Below are 17196 nucleotides of genomic sequence, written 5' to 3' on the forward strand. Positions count from 1 at the left end.
GATAACAGCGGGGAAGAAGCTGTTCCTGATCTGATGGTACATGCTTTCAAGTTTTTAGTTTCTTCTGCCTGACGGGAAAGGGGAGGAGAGGGAATGACCAGGGTGTGAGGGGTCCTTGAGTATGTTGGCTGCTTTCCCGAGGCAGCATGAAGTTTAGATAAGAGTCAATGGTGGGGATTCTGGTCTGTGTGATGGACTGGGCTACATCCATAACTCTCTGCAATTTATTGTCATCTTGGGCAGAGCTGATCCCAACCCAAGCTGTGATGCATCCCGAGACTATATTTTTCTACGGTGCATAGAGTCAAGGAGCCATTCCACATCAATGGTCTGAGCTTCTGAATACAAGTCCATGATATTACTCGGCCTTATTTACAAGTCATTCTTACCGTTTATGGCTCTGGAAATGTAACGCTTCTTTGCATGAGGTTTGTGTGGGTTTTTTAATGATGTGCCAAACTTCCCCGTAATCCTAAAAAACTAATTTACTTATGGAATGTAATCCTCTTGGGTAAGTATTTCAAAATAATAGGAATTTGTTTTTATTTTTGGAGATATTTGTGAGATTTCTTTTCAGTTCCTGATCTTAACTTCACCCATTCAACAGGGTTAGATGTGCTAGTTAAGTGCTTCCAAACACAAGAGGAGGCAAATGCTGGAATCTTGAGCAAAAAAATAAAGTGCTGGAAGAACTCAGTGGCAGAGGCAGCACCTGTGGGAAGAAAAACAGAGCTAACAAAGAATTCAGCACAGAAACAGGCCCATTGGACCAGCCCGTCCATGCCAACCAAGATGCCCCATCTAAGCTAATCCCATTTGCCCACGTTTGGCCCATTTCCCTCTTAGGGCGGCACAGCTGGTAGAGCTGATAGAGCTGCCGCCTTACAGCGTCAGAGACCTGGGTTTAAATCTGACAATGGGTACTGTCTGTGTGGAGTTAGAACGTTCTTCCTGTGACCGCATGGGTTTTCTCCGGAGGCCAAGTCAGTAGATATTTTTAAGGCAGATAGATAGATAGATTCTTGATTAGTACAGGTTTTAGATGTGTTGGGAGAAGGCAGGAGAATGGGGTTAGGAGAGATAGATCAGCCATGATTGAATGGCAGAGTAGACTTGATGGGCCGAATGGCCTAATTCTACTCCTATTCCTTTTGACCTTATGACCTCCAATGAAGTAGATGGCAGCTTTCAATCAATCAAATTAAATCTCAGCCTTTCACATGCTGCAGTGTTTACTCGTGCTTTGGTCTCTTCCTTCGCAGTATTTCCACAGACGAAGGAGATCACCTTTGCTCGCAGTAGGGAACCATCCTTCGTTACTGTCTCAAGGAACAACTATGGTGACCCCTTTGTGCTCTCTCCCGGAACCTGGACGGTCAGCATTGAGGCGGAGGGTGTGCTCTTGGTGAGGATCAGCCTTGGGAACGATGCATTACGTTATTACATTCCACTGATATTATAATTCAGGCAGTTCTTGGGTTAGGTTTAGGTTTATTGTTGTCACGTGTACTGAGGTGCAGTGAAAAGCTATGTTTTGCATGCTACGCAAATAGGTCAAATAATAGTATGTATTTACTGATTGATACGTAAATATAATCAGTAGATAGAGAAAAGGGGATGATACAGGGTGCAGAATATAGTTCTCAGGTCATGAAAGGGTCCAGTTTCTGTCAGCTGTTCATATAAGGCGGCAAGGTGGCACAGCAGTAGAGTTGCTGCCTTACAGCGCCAGAGACTCGGGTTCAATCCTGACTATGGGTGCTGGCAATGTGGAGTTTGCAAGTTCTCCCTATGGCCGCTCCGTCAAATACTCGCGTTTGGTCAAGGCCTATTGGATTTCCCCGGTTGCTAACCATTTTAACTCCCCTTCCCATTCTCATACTGGCCTTTCAGTCCTGGTCCTCCTTCATTGTCAGAATAAGGCCATACGCAAACTGGAGGAACAGCACCTCATATTTCGCTTGGCTAGCTTACAACCCAACAATATGAACAGTGAATTCTCCAATTCAAATACTGCTCCCTCTCTCTTTTTGCCTGGTCACACCCATTTCTCCCACAATCTCACCCCTCTTCCCCACACCCTGCCCTGCCCCTTCCACCCATATCCCTCCCCCTGGCTTCACATGTCATTCCTCTTCGCTCAGTACCCTTTTGAGTCCTTTTCACCACTATCCTGTGTCACTTTTTCCCACCCCCCCCCCCCCTCACTGTAGCCACCTCTCATTTACAAGGCTTTTTCCCAGCCCCCACTATCTTCCATCTTTCTGACTCTCCTCCATCAGTCTGAAGAAGGGTCCCGGCCCGAAACATCGCCTGTCCAATCCTGTCACAGATGCTGTCTGAGATTACAAGAGTCACGAGCGTTTGTGTTATTTGTCCCGAAATGGAACAATGAAATACTCATTGGAGTTTTTGTGTTTTGCTCTGTTTTCCAGCGCATTGCCTAACCCATCAATGTCTCTTTAATTCTACCCTCCAGGATTACCTGGTGCTGCTGCCCAGTGAATATTACGAGGCTCCGATCCTTCAGTTTCGAGTCACTGAGCCCTGCATGTACAACGCTGACCCACAGCAACAGGGCCAAAAGTAAGCAAACCGCACAGAGAAGGGTCAGGGGCGTTTACTTGTTTATACTTTACTTTAGACTTTAGAGAACAGTGCAAAATCAGGCCCTTCAGCACACTGACCAGCGATCACCCAATACACTAGCATCATCCTACACTCTAGGAACAATTTGCAAATTTATCGGAGCCAATTAACCTACAAACTTGCATGACTTTGAAGTGTGGGAGGAAACTGGGGCACCCGGAGAAAACCCACGTGGTCACAGGTAGAGCAGACAAACTGCGCACAGATAGCACCCATAGTCAGGATCGAACCTGGGTCTCTGGCGCTGGTGAGGCAGCAACTCTACTGCTGCATCAATGTGCCGCCCATTGCCTTGCACATGATCCATATTCCTCCATTCCCTGCAAAACCATGTGTCTATCTAAAAGCCTCTTAAATGCCACGATCGTGTCTGTCTCCACCACCACCCCTGGCACCACGTTCTAGGCACCCAGTACACTCTGTGTAAAATAAACTTGCCCCGCACACCTCCTTTAAATTTTGACCCCCTCACCTTAAATCCATGTCCTCTAATGTTGGACATTTCCACCCTGGGGAAAAGATTCTGACCGTCTACCTTATTTATGCCTCTCATAATCTTAAGTACTTCTACAGTTCTTGCCTCACTCAACCTCTGACTTTTCAGAGAAAACAATCTAAGTCTGTCCAACCACTCCCTGCAGCTGAAACCCTCTGCTCCAGGCAGCATTCTGGTAAACCTCCTCTGCACCCTCTCCAAATCAAGTCAAGTCAAGTCAAGTTTATTTGTCGCATACAATATACAAGATGTACAGTGAAATGAAAGTGGCGGATTGTGCTAAACTACAAAACAGAATAGAAAAAAAAGAAAAATTTTAACAAAAAAAATAAATCAATACAGTAAATTAAATTAGTCCCTGGTGATATGAGAGTTAACAGTCCTGATGGCCTGTGGGAAGAAACTCCGTCTCATCCTCTCTGTTTTCACAGCGTGACAGCGGAGGCGTTTGCCTGACCTTAGCAGCTGGAACAGTCCGTTGCTGGGGTGGTAGGGGTCCCCCATAATGTTGCTGGCTCTGGATCAGCACCTCCTGATGTATAGATCCTGCAGGGGGGCGAGTGTAGTTCCCATAGTGCGTTCAGCCGAACGCACTACTCTCCGCAGAGCCTTCCTGTCCTGGGCAGAGCTGTTCCCAAACCAGATGTGGAATCCTCCACATCCGTCCTTTAATGGGGTGGCCACAACTGCACACAATGCTTGCACTTTTTAAAATCTTTGACCCATATCCTTCCAAACCTACCCCATCCATGCACCTGTCCAAATGTTTCTCAAACGATATTTGCGATAGTACCTGCAAGTGTTGCTGCAAAACCATATTCCGCACCCTATAAAAAAATAGTTTAGTCTTGTAAATTAAAGGGCAGGAGTGTGCTAAGAAGGGGGTCATGAGAGTTTGCAGCCGACTTAAGGCCGCTTGTCTTACTTGTAATTCTTGACTCATTTCTGTTCCGCAGCTGCTTGTTGTACAAGTACCTGCCCCTGGGCAACTTCCCGAGTGCTGGAGCCAGCGATGGTCACTACACCGTGGACGGCAAACTCCAGCCTGTAGACCAGCTGCTGACATCTGCCCAGGCAAACATGGCCGTCCTCATAGTCAGACAGGTGCGAAAGAATACCGATCAAACTTCCCTATCTGTCAACTCAGAATAAAAGGACATTTAGTTCAGTTTTGAACATAGGCACAAAATGCTGGATTAACTCAGCGGGTCAGGCAGCATCTCTTGAGAAAAGGAATAGGTGACGTTTCGGGTCGGAACCCTTCTTCAGACAGCTAGTTTAGTTTAGTGAATTTAGCTAATTGTCATATGTACATTGAAAAGCTTTTTTGTTGCATGCTATCCAGTCAGCGAAAAGACAATGCATGATTACACAGTATACAGTATACAGGATAAAGGGAATAATGTAAGGTGCTATAGAAATGTCCAATAAAGTCCAATTAAAGATAGTCTGAGGTTTTCCAATGAGATAATTGGGAGGTCAGGACCGCTCTCTAGATGGTGATAGAATGGTTCAGTTGCTTGATAACAGCTTGGAAGAAACTGTCCCTGAACCTGCAGGTATGCGTTTCACCCTTCTGTACCTCTTGTCTGATGGGAGAGGGGTGAAGAGGGAGTGACTGGGGTGAGACTGGTCTGTGATTGCCCTCTAGACCGAGCTTTAGAATGGAAATTCTTTAGCCAGAGGTTGGTGAATTTGTGTAATTAATTGCCACAAACGGCAGTGGAGGCCAAGTCATTGGGTATTTTTAAAGCGGAAATTTACAGAATTGTGATTAGAAAGGGTGTCAAAGGTTATGGGGAAAAGGCTGGAGAATGTTGTTGAGAGGAAAAGGTTGATCTGCCATGCGGAGTAGACTTAATGGGTCGAATGGCTAATTCTGTTCCTATGACTTATGAACTTCTAGTTCAAGTTTGTTGACGTACATACAATTACCGTGAGGAACAGGTACAACGAAAAATCTTGCTTGCAGCAACATCATAGGTACATAGATCCAGACAACACACAAAAACTCTGAACGTCTCGATTGTAATCATGTATTGTCTTTCCGCTGACTGGTTAACACGCAACAAATCAGACGTGACAATAAACGAAACTAAAGATACATAAATTACATATAAAATTCGAAATGAAAGAAGGCGTTGCTGGTAGACTTGCTATCTCACAGCGCTAGAAATCTGGGTTCAATTCTGACCTCGGTCACTGTCTGTGTGGAGTTTGCATGTTCTCCCTGTGACCTCGTGGGTTTCCTCCAGGTGCTCCAGGTTCCTCCCACATCCCAATGATGGATGGGTTTGTAGGTTAATTGGCCTCTGTAAATGGCCCCTAGCATGTAGGGTGTGGATGAGAAAATGGGATAACATAGAACTAGTGTGCAGAGGTGATTAATGGTTGGTGTAAACTTGGTGGGCCGAAGGACTTGTTTCCATGCTTTATCTTTCAATTAATCCAAAAGAAATCAAAGCATAAGCGCAAAATCATAATTGGAATAGAAAAAGAAACAAGTCCAGGGTAGTGCAAGAGGTGGTTCATGGTGTTCCATTGTTGAGGTAGGATTAGAGATGTGCGGGTCAGTTTAAGAACCTGATGATAGTAGGAAAGTAGCTGTTCCTGAACCTGGTGGTGTGGGACTTCAGCCTGATGTACATCCTGGCCGTTGGTAGCAGTGAGAAGAGGGCGCGGCCCGGATGGTGGCGATCCCTGATGCCACCTTCTTGAGATAGTGCCTGATGTAGGTGCTTTTGATGGTGGGGAGGGAAGTGCCTGTGATGGACCGGGCTGAGTCCACCACTCTCTGTGTTTAAAGGCAGGTTTTTGTACACAGAGGATGGTTGGTGCTTGGAATGTGCTGCCAGGGGTGGTGGTGGACACAAATACGGTAGTAGCATTCAGTCCTGGTTGACTGGGAAGTCTATTGACAACAGTGACAATAATAAACCTAAATCTAAAATGCTAGAGTGCAGAATATAACATTTCACTGTTATGATATTACAGTTCCAGAGAAAGTGCAATAAAAAAAGTGCAAGGTTCACAGTGAGGTAGGTTGGAAGATCAGAACTACAACCTAGCTTATGGGAGGACCGTTCAGTTAGCTAAGAACAGCGGGGAAGAAACTGTTCCTGAATCAAATGGTGCATGCTTTCAAGTTTTTTTTTTTTTTCTGCTCAACGGGAGAGGAGAAAAGAGGGAATGACCGGGGTGTGAGTGGTCCTTGATTATGTTGGCTGCTTTCCTGAGGCAGCACGAAGTGTAGATGGAGTCGATGGTGGGAAATCTGGTCTGTGTGATGGACTGGGCTACATCCACAACTATGCAATTTATTGCTGTCTTGGGCAGAGCTGTTGCCAAACCAAGCTGTGATACAAACTTATAGGATTCTTTCTACGGCCAAGATGGAATTTGTGGCTCCGTCATGGTGGATATTAAAGACTAAGATCAATAGATTTTGAGATATTAAGGGAATCAAGCGATATGTGGTTAGTGCAGGAAAATAGCCCTGAAATATTAGGCACAGACCAGACTCCCCACAGTCGACTCCACTATACTTCACGCTGCCTTGGGAAAGCAGCCAACATAATCAAAGACCACTGTAACGCTATATTCTGCACTCTGGTTAGACACAAGGAACTGCAGATGCTGGAATCTTGATCAAAACACAAAGTGCTGGAGGAACTCAGTAGGACAGGCAATGTCTCTGGAGGGAATGGACGAATGATGTTTCGGGTCAAGACCTTTCATCAGACTAAAGTCTAAAATTGTGTCTGTTCCACATTGATCTTATTAAATGGTAGATATATGGATACATAGACAATAGGTGCAGTAGGCCATTCAGCCCTTTGAGCCGGCACCGCCATTCGATGTGATCATGGCTGATCATCCACAATCAGTACCCCGTTTCTGCCTTCTCCCCATATCCCTTGATTTCACTAGGCCTAAGTGCTTTATTTAACTCTCTTTTGAATCCATCCAGTGAATCGGCCTCCACTGCCTTCTGAGGCAGAGAATTCCACAAATACACAACTATCTTTTTCCCTACCTAAGTTCTAAATGGCCTACCCCTTATTCTTCAACTTTGCCCCCTGGTCTGGACTCTCCCAACATTGGGAACATGTTTCCTGCATCTAGCATAGCCAATCCCTTAATAATTTTATATGTTTCTATAAGATCCCCTCTCATCCTTCAAAATTCCAGTGAATACAAGCCCAGTCACTCCATTCTTTCATCATATGACAGTCCCGCCATTCCGGGAATTAACTTGGTGAACCTACACTGCACTCCCCCAATAGCAAGAATATCCTTCCTCAAATTAGGACCAGGCACATAATGGCTACCTCGTAGAGCTGGCCCAAAGAGCACAGGCACAGTCCCTTCTGCGCAACCCATCCATACAAGCGTGGGAAGAGTGTGTGTAAGAAATTACAGAGTTGTAGATGTAGCCCAGTTCATCACACAGACCAGATTCCCCACCGTCGACACCATCTACGCTTCACGCTGCCTCGGGAGGGCAACCAACATAATCAAGGACCACTCACACCCCAGCATTCCTTCTTCTTCCCCCTCTCCATTGGTGGAAGGGGCACAGTTTAAGAATAAGGGGTAGGCCATTTAGAACTTGGGTGCGGAAAAAGATAGTTGTGTATTTGTGGAATTCTCTGCCTCAGAAGGCAGTGGAGGCCGACTCACTGGATGGATGAGTGGATTCAGAAATCGGAAATGCAAAAGGGACTTGGGGAGTGCCGATTCAACATTCTCAAACAGTTCATTTGCAGATTGAGTCAGTGGTTATGAACGCAAATACATTGTTAGCATTCATTTTGAGGGGACTAGAATATAAAAGCAAGGATGTAATGCTGTGGCTTTATAAGGTGTTGGTGAGGCCATATTTGTAATGGAAAAAATACTGCAGATGCTGGTTTATCATATCATATCATATCATATATATACAGCCGGAAACAGGCCTTTTCGGCCCTCCAAGTCCGTGCCGCCCAGCGATCCCCGTACATTAACACTATCCTACACCCACTAGGGACAATTTTTACATTTACCCAGCCAATTAACCTACATACCTGCACGTCTTTGGAGTGTGGGAGGAAACCGAAGATCTCGGAGAAAACCCACGCAGGTCACGGGGAGAACGTACAAACTCCTTACAGTGCAGCACCCGTAGTCAGGATCGAACCTGAGTCTCCGGCGCTGCATTCGCTGTAAAGCAGCAACTCTACTTTAAATCGAAGGTACACACAAAATACTGCAGTAACTCAGCGGGTCAGGCAGCATCTCGGGAGAGAAGGAATATGGTAATATTTGTAATATTGTAAGCAGTTTTGGGCCTCATATCTGAGGAAGGCTGTGCTGGTTTTGGAGAGGGTCCAGAGGAGGTTTACGAGAATGACCCTGGGGATAATTGCGTTTATGAGGAGCATTTGATGGCTCTGGGCCTGTACACGCTGGAGTTTGGAAGGATGAGGGAGGATCTCATAGAAAACTCCCAGATAATGAAAGGCCATCAAAGTGTGGATGTGGAAAGGATATTTCCACTAATGGGGGAGTCTGGAACAAAAGGGCACAGTGTCAGAATAAAAGGACGTACCTTTGGAAAGGAGTTGAGGAATTTCTTTAGCCAGAGGATGGTGAATCCGTTGAATTCATTGTCACAGAAGGCTATGGAGGTCGTCATTTGGTATTTTTAAAGTGGAGATTGACAGGTTCTTGATTAGTAAGGGCATCAAAGCTTGTGAGAAGAAAGCAGAAGAATGGGTTGAGAGGGAAAAATAGATCAGCCACGATTGAATGGTGGAGCAGACTCGATGGGCTGAATGGCCTAATTATGCTCCTATGTCACTGTGGCGCAGCAGTAGAGTTGCTGCCTTACAGCGAATGCAGCGCTGGAGACCCGGGTTCGATGCTGTCTACGGGTGCTGTCTGTATGGAGTTTGTATGTGCTCCCCGTGATCTGCGTGGGTTTTCTCCGAGATCTTCGGTTTCCTCCCACACTCCAAAGACGAACAGGTTTATAGGTTAATTGGCTTGGTAAATGTAATAATTGACCCTAGTGTGTGTAGGATAGTGTAGTGGGTCTGGACGCGACAGGAATCAGGCCAGACGCCAGGTAAGAAGTAACAATAACTTTAATGCAGTAACTGAACATACACTCACTCAGTCACCCGCACGAGTCAAAAACAATAACCCCTTCCAGCAAACCCCGTAGCACCAGACCACTCTGTCCCCAGGGGAATGACCCAGGGAGTGACCTAATCCCCCCTGTCCACTCAGTGCCGAGGGGAATGACCAAGGGAGTGGCCTAGCCCCCGGGCACCGCCACAATAGTGTTAATGTGCGGGGATCGCTGGTCAGCGCGGACCCGGTGGGCCGAAGGGACTGTTTCCGCGCTGTATCATTGAACTAAACTAAAAAAATATCTTATGGTCTTCTGTCGGGCAGCAGACACAAAGGCTTGAAAGTGCGTACCACCAGATTCTGGAAAAGTTTCTTCCCTGCTGTTATCAGACTCTTGAATGTTACTCCCGTAAGCTAGGGTGTAGTCCTGATCTTCCAACCTACCTCTTTGCAGCTCTTGGAGTTTTTCCTCTGTAACTGTAATGCTATAATGCAGCAACACCATATTCTGCACTCTGGTTTTGTTCTTTTTGCACTCCCTCCATCCTCAAGTCTCCCATTTCCCTTTTATTCCCCCTTCTTCTCTGTCCCCTTTCACCCATATCCTCCCCTTTGGCTTTACATTTCACTCCTCCCTTCGCTCCTTATTTGACACCTTATTATCTCCTGTTCACCTCCAGCCTTTATCACCCATCTGCCAATCAACCCCCTCACCTGTATCCACCTATCACTTGTGTAGAAAGGAACTGCAGATGCTGGTTTATACTGAAGATAGACACAAAGTGCTGGAGCACCTCAGCGGGTCAGGGCAGTATCCACCTATCACTTTCCAGTCCTTGTCCCTCTCCCACCTCTCTTTTCCTGATTTCTCCACCCTCTATAATCACTCTGAAGAAGGGTCCTACCCTGAAAGATCATCTGTCTCTGTCCTCCGCTGATGCTGCCTGACCCGCTTGGGTTACTCGGGCACTTTGTGTTTTGCTCATGATTCCAGCGCCTGCAGTTCCTTTTATCTCTGCGGTGCTCTGATTTTCACGCCGCTTCTCGTGTCCCCAGGTTCACGTGCGTTTTGCCATCCGCCTCCCCCAGCTGGACCAGTATGTTCCTGTCATCGAGTACGCCAACGAGGGTGAGCAGGTGCACTCCCTCGAGATGGTTTTGCAGAGTGCACAGGGAACAGCCGATCGTGGGAAGTTTAATCTGTACAGCTGCAAATACAGGTACGGCATAGCACAATGATTCACACATCCACTGGTTTAACAAATGTGCAAAACCTTCCCTAGCTCCTGTGGCTGAACCCAGGATGCGACTTGCAGCGGCACAGAACGATGGAGCAGCGTTGGAGGCCATCGACAACATTCCTTGGCCAGGCCGACCCCTGCAACTCTGACCCAGTGCCGTCGCAAAGACAACGGGCCTTTATGGCCAAGTTGAGACGGACATTTTTAACAATGCCGAACTTGAAGGGTATAAAATGGTGGCAGAAACTTGGCGACACTTGTCTTGTCTAATCTACTTTTAAGTATAACTTAAAGGTTGGGTCCAAACCTCTCCTGCATTGGTCTATCACCCTCCCCTCCCCCACTCTAAAAGCGCACAGCAAGATCCCACGGTATATCCGAGGCTGTGGCGGCCGGGGAGTCTCCCCTGGGGCCGGGGGCGGGCGAGAGGGGAGAGGAAAGGGGAGAGGGAGCCACTCACCCCGACCCCGGGTGGCCATCACGGCGGCCAGCAGCAGGAGAGCGGCCGCAAAGCACTGCCCCATGTTCGTCCTGCCGGCGGCCATCTTCTTTGACCTTCCCTCTGCCGCCACGCTGCACCACAGGAGGAAGGTCAGGCGCGGGGAACGCCGGTCCTCCTGGCGCTGCTGCGCAGTCGTGCAGGCCACCGGACCCAGCAACCCTCCCCCGTTGCGACGCCGCATTAGATCAAAATGGCGATCTTAATAGAGCGATCTCATATATGACCCGTTGGGTTCCCATTGTGACGGCGAACAACAAGGAAGTATTAGATCAAAATGACTTGTCCCATTCGCAGTATAAAGTTTATTAAAGTTTATAAAGTGAATTACTTTAAAAATATAATGAAATTTGATACTGCACACCGCAGGAGAATCGTGAGTAAGGTGCCCCTAAAATTGTTGCGCTATCATGTACCATTTTAGCTGTATTTCGGGAACATACATACAAGATGAGAGGTTTAGTAATATACTGGACCAAGTGGACCTGTTGGGCCCAAACCTCTCCTGCATTGGTGCAGCACCCTCCCTCCCCCTCCTACCCCTCCTCCACCCTCCTTCCCCCTCCCCCTCTCCCCCTCCCCCTCTCTCCCTCCTCCTCTCCCCTTCCCCTCCCCCTCCCTCCACCCCCCATCCCCTCCCTCTACCCCTTCCCCCACCCCTCCCCTCCTCCTCCTCACTTCCCCTCCCCCCTCATCCTTCCTCCACCTCCCCTTCCCCTCCCCCATTCCCCTCCCCCCACTCCATCCCCCTCAACCCCCTTATCGTCCCACCCCTCCCTCCCTCCTCCCATTCCCTCCACCCCTCCCTCCCCCCTCCCTCCCTAGGAGATAGATTTAAACTTTAAAATATGAATAACTTTTTTTTAAAAACCGATTTCAGTGAAACGTCTTCGATTAGCATCAAAGGGACGACGGTGAGTAAGGTGGGCCTAAAATTGTCTTGCTATTGTGTACCGTTTTGGCTGTAGTTCAGGAACAAACCAATGAGAGTTTTAGTATATAGATATATAGATTGTGCCTACGTATAGTATTGTTACTGAACCGTTTGCAAAAAAAAGGAATTTCACTGTTCCAGGTGCACGTGACAATAAAGTGCCACTGAACCATTGAACCTTTTCACACAGGTAATTGAGGCAGGTACTATAACAACCTTGAAAAGACACTCCCGCACCTCTCCCCTACCCCCCACAAGCAGGGAGTTTCTGTTGATCCTCTGTGTGACAGGTCTCCCTCTGTCCCCCTCTCCATATCCGATCGATTCTCCGGCACCTTGAATCATCTGCTGAGGGGGCACCGTTGTTCCATTCAGCCCAGCTGGCCTGATCCCATCACTGATGGCCATGCCACAGTGCACTGTACCAGCGCTGTCAGTGGGAGCCACCAGTCTGCTGGTGATGCCGGTACGCTGGCCGACTGTACATGTGAGAGGTGCCCGTGCCCCCTGTGCGTGTGTGAGGTATCATTGGCCTTTGTGTTCCCACAGTTTCCCGTGTCGGAGCGTGGCGATTGATCAGCACGGCCGCATCGCAACCTTTGATCTGTCCTCGGACGTGGAACTCCATCTGCAGGGAACGTCAGTCAGCTTCTCATTGGTACGGCCATCCTGTGTGTGTGTGTGTGTGTGTGTGTGTGTGCGTGCGTGTGTGCGTGTGTGTGCGTGCGGCCTGTGTGCATGTTTGTGCGCGTGTTTGTGTGTGTGTTTGTGTATGTGTGTATATGCGTGTGTTTGCAGTTCTGATTATGTACTTATGTCTGTGTGTGTGTGTGTGGGGGTCTTTTTGTGTGTATGTTTGGCTGTGTATGTGTGTGTGTGTATCTGTGTGTCTGTGTCTATGTTTATGTCTATGTGTCTGTGCATTTGCCTGTGTGTATTTGTGCATGTGTGCCTGTGTGTGTGTGTGTGTGTGTGTGTGTGTGTGTGTGTGTGTATCTGTTTGTGTGTGTGTGGCTGTGTCTGTATGTGTACGTCTGTGTATAAATTCTTAAGTTCATATGTGATAGGAGCAGAATTAGCCCATCAAGTCTACTCTGCCATTCACTCATGGCTGATCTATCTTTCGCTCTGAACCCCATTCTCCTGCCTTCTCCCCATAAACCCTGACACCCGTTTCATCAAGAATCTTATCTATTTCTGCCTTAAAAATATCCGTTGACGGCCTCCACAGCCTACTGTGACAATGAATTCCACAGATTCACCCACCCTCTGACCAAAGAAATTCCTCCTCATCTTCCTAAAGGAATGTCCTTTAATTCTGAACCTGTGCCCTCTGGTCCTAAACTCCCCCACTCGTGGAAACATCCTCTGCACATCCACTCTATCCAAGCCTTTCACTATTCGGTAGGTGAGTGTGTGTGTGTGTCAATGTCTGTGTTTATGTCTCTGTTTCTGTGCGTCTGTTTGTGTGTCCGCGCCTGTGTCCCTGATGTTGAAAATCAACAGCAAAACCTTTTAGATGCTGGAAATCTGAATTAAAAATAGAGAAAGCTGGAAACACTCAGCAGGTCAGGCAGCTTCTGTGTAGAGTTAATATTTTGAGTTGATGGCTATCCACTCAGGAAGTGGTTCTGATTAAATTCCTTGAGGATTGCTCATTTGAACAGGGAAAATAAATGATGGGGCGTTGTTCTTTCGAGAAAGGCTAGATAGTTTGGATCTACTGTTTGGAGCTTAGAAGTGTGAAAGAACAACGCCCCATCATATATATATATAGAAGCGTATCAGAAACAGTGTTTGGAAACATCTGTACAGATGTCCAGTGTACGGAAATATCTGTACATTGTCTGTACGGAGTTTGTATATTCTCCCTGTAACTGTGTCGGTTTCCTCCCACATCACAAAGATCTGTGGGTTTGTAGGTTAATTTTCTCTTCTGTAAATTGTCCCTAGTGGGCAGGATAGATCTAGTGTATGGATAATTGTTGGTCGGTATGGACTCAGTGGGCTGAAGTGCCTGTTTCCACGCTGTATCTTTAAACTCAGCAGTGACTGGGTAGATATGGAGATGTTTCCACTTGTGGGAGAGTCACGAACTTGGGGACATGGCTGTGAGTTATGGGACCATTTATCTAAAACTGAGGTGGGTCAAGATTTCTCGCTGAGTGCGGTGATGCACTGGGCGGCTTTTTTTTAAAAACCAGCAGGATACTGATACTTGTTTTCCTTTATTCCTTTTCACGGACAGCACCGAGTTTATTTAATACCTGCCAATGAATACTGCAACGAGCACGTGGAACCAAAGGTGCATTGTGTGGCTGTTCATGGACCCATCACCAACCGGAGGTAAATGCTGTACAATGGCCTACCTAATGACATTAGTGATACAACGCAGAAACAGGCTCTTCGGCCCACCTTGTCCATGCCGATCAGCAATCACCCCGTACACTAGCACCGTCCTACATACTGGGAACAATTTACAATTTTTACCAAAGCCAGTTAACCTACAAACTTGTAAGTTTTTAGAGTGTGGAAGGAAACCGGGGCACCCTGGGAAAACCCAGGCGATCGCAGGGAGAACGTACAAGCGCCATACAGACAGCACCTGTAGTCAGGATCGAACCCAGGTCTCTGGCGCTGTAAGGCAGTAACTCTACTGCTGCGCCACCGTGCTGCCCACTGCTGCACTTTCATCAGGAATCAAGAGTGCCTATCTATGATTAAATTTGTGTTCACTCCTTGGTCAAAAAGATCAACACCAGATGATAAAGGTAGAAAAACATCTGATTAATGAGCACAAGGTGATATTGCATCGCCCACTCTCCATGCCTCAACCTGTCGAGTAACCCATCGTGCAGCCCCGTAACCTGGACTCACTCTTTAATGATTAAGGATTAGTGACCTTTCCCTGACCCTATCATCAGGCTCAGAATGGTCTGATTCGGCACCTCGAACACCCAGAATTGACAGGGACTGTAGACGCTGCTGGGCCCATCACAGGTACCGACCTCCCCAGGTACAGGTTCAAGAACAGCTTCTTCCCAGAAATCATCAGACTCTTGAACATTGCACAACACTAACCTCCGCAATTATCATCCTCTGTGGACTGTGAGTTTGGATGCATTGCAGACTTCCGTTTTTACACTCGTAGAGCTATTGAGTCATACAGCATGGAAACAGGCCCTTCAGCTCAACTTGCCCATGCCAACCCAGAAGTCCCATCTACACTGGTCCCACCTGCCTGAGTTTGTCCCATATCACTCTAAATCTGTCCCACCCATGTACCTGTACAAATATCTCGTAAATGTTGTTATGGTACCTGCCTCAACTACATCCTCTGGCAGCTTGTTCCTTCTACTCACGATGGATCCTATAGTACTTTGCATATGAATTTAGTGATTTTTAAAATGATTATATTCTCTGTGTTATTGGTTTATTGTGCCTTTGAAGCTGCAGCAAGTAGGAATTTCATTGTCTTTTGCCGGTACATATGACAATTAAAAACTACGTAGAAACAAAGAACTGTAGATGTTGCTTTATACTAAAGATAGACACAAAGTGCTAGGGTACCTCAGTGGGTAAGGCAGCATCTCAGGAGAAAAAGGATGGGTCTGAAGAAGGGACCTGACCCAAAATGTCACCTATCCTTATTCCAGCACTTTGTGACTATCTTTGGTGTAAACCAGCATCTGCAGAGAGTCATAAAGCATGAAAACAGGCCCTTCGGTCCACCAAGGAAGCACCGACCAACAGGTGAGTTGAGTTACTCCAGCATTTTGTGCCCTTTTGTGTAAACCAGCATCGGCAGTTTCTACATTCTGTATTCAATGCCCTATCGGATTAAGTTAGGTGTGCTAAATAGCTTCTTCACTGCCCTGTCTACCTGCGTCACCACATTCAGGGAATAAGATTGTTGTATTTATGTACAGTTTGGCTGGTGTGCAAAACAAAGCTTTTCCTGTACCCGGGTGCACGTGACATTAATAAACATAAACCTATATCTGTCCAGGGCCCTGCCATCCACTGTTACTTTTGGCCAAAGTGACCACGAATGAATACTTTATTGTCACATGTGATGAGTCACAGTAAAATTCTTTGTTTTGCGTACACAAGGTAGGCAACGAGTCGCCACATAAATGGCGCCGACAAAGTTACAAAGTATCCCACGCCAAGTCCTCCTTTGTTCCGCCCGCTTCCCCCTCCCCCTCCACACTCCCCCTCCCCCTGCCGCCCCCCCAACCCACCCTCACCCCCACCCCCATGCCGGGTCCTCCTTTGTACTCCCCCCCCCTCCCCCTCCCATTCCCCCGCCCTCTTCCCTCCCCCCTGCCTTGCCCCTGCCCCCCCCCCACCCCCCCCCATCCGTCTCCACCCCCACACCCATGCCGGGTCCTCCTTTGTACTCCCCCCCCTCCCACTCCCCCGCCCTCCCCCGCTTCCCCCCGCACTCCCCCCAATCCGTCCCCACCCCCACACCCATGCCGGGTCCTCCTTTGTACTCCCTCCCACCCTCCCCCTCCCACTTCCCCGCACTCTTCCCTTCCCCCTGCCCCCCCCACCCCCAATCCGTCCCCACCCCCACACCCATGCCGGGTCCTCCTTTGTCCTCCCCCCCTTCATGGCGGCTCCCTCATGTCTGGTCCTCCTTTTTACTTCCATTGGTCAGTGGGTGTCAGGGCTGCTCCTCCACGTCTCTCAGCTCCTGTCAGAGTATAAGCCATCCGCTGTTTAGCCGTAAATTTGTGATTTTAGTTTGTTATTGCACCGATGTAAATGTGCATTATCTCCATCAATCTAGTCCCCAAAGCAATCCGTAGTCTTGCCCAAACTTGGTAAGTTCCACAGGACTTGCAGCAAATTCCTAGCGTGGGTGCGGCTTAGACCTGAGGCAGACTTGGCAACATTTCAGTTTGATGATCGGCTGATTTGTAATTCAAGTCAAATATCCTTTCCTTCCAGCTACGCACAGAAGCTCTGAGACATTGTCGGCAGGGTGCAGCAAGGGAAAAGCTTGGTTTTCTTAGTTGAGCGCTTATTCTGGAGTTATATCACAAGTACTTTGTGTTTTAATTGTAATTTAACATCCAGCCCAGCTAGTGACTGCTGTGAACAGAGCAGCTGACAACTAGGGAAAGTCCATGCGACAGCTTGGAAGGACAGCTGACAGGAGGAAATAGACCTCACTGGAGCTGTTATGGGTTAGCACCTCATTGCAGCAGTGACATAGATTGTAACCAGCCTTGCTGCACCCCTAACGAGC

At 47.7% G+C, this 17196-nt stretch overlaps 1 protein-coding gene across 1 annotated transcript in view; it reads left to right on the top strand.

The window, feature by feature from the left end:
- lama3 (laminin, alpha 3) overlaps positions 1 to 17196 on the top strand; it is a 195125-nt gene that overhangs the window by 80328 nt on the left and 97601 nt on the right. Inside the window, 6 exon segments of the mRNA XM_078397982.1 lie at positions 1263 to 1405; positions 2480 to 2586; positions 4102 to 4249; positions 10319 to 10482; positions 12486 to 12594; positions 14185 to 14282. Of these exon segments, the coding sequence (XP_078254108.1) occupies positions 1263 to 1405; positions 2480 to 2586; positions 4102 to 4249; positions 10319 to 10482; positions 12486 to 12594; positions 14185 to 14282 (769 nt within the window).

This window comes from Rhinoraja longicauda, chromosome 4 (genome assembly GCF_053455715.1).
Source record: "Rhinoraja longicauda isolate Sanriku21f chromosome 4, sRhiLon1.1, whole genome shotgun sequence".
NCBI classification, from domain to species: domain Eukaryota; kingdom Metazoa; phylum Chordata; class Chondrichthyes; order Rajiformes; family Arhynchobatidae; genus Rhinoraja; species Rhinoraja longicauda.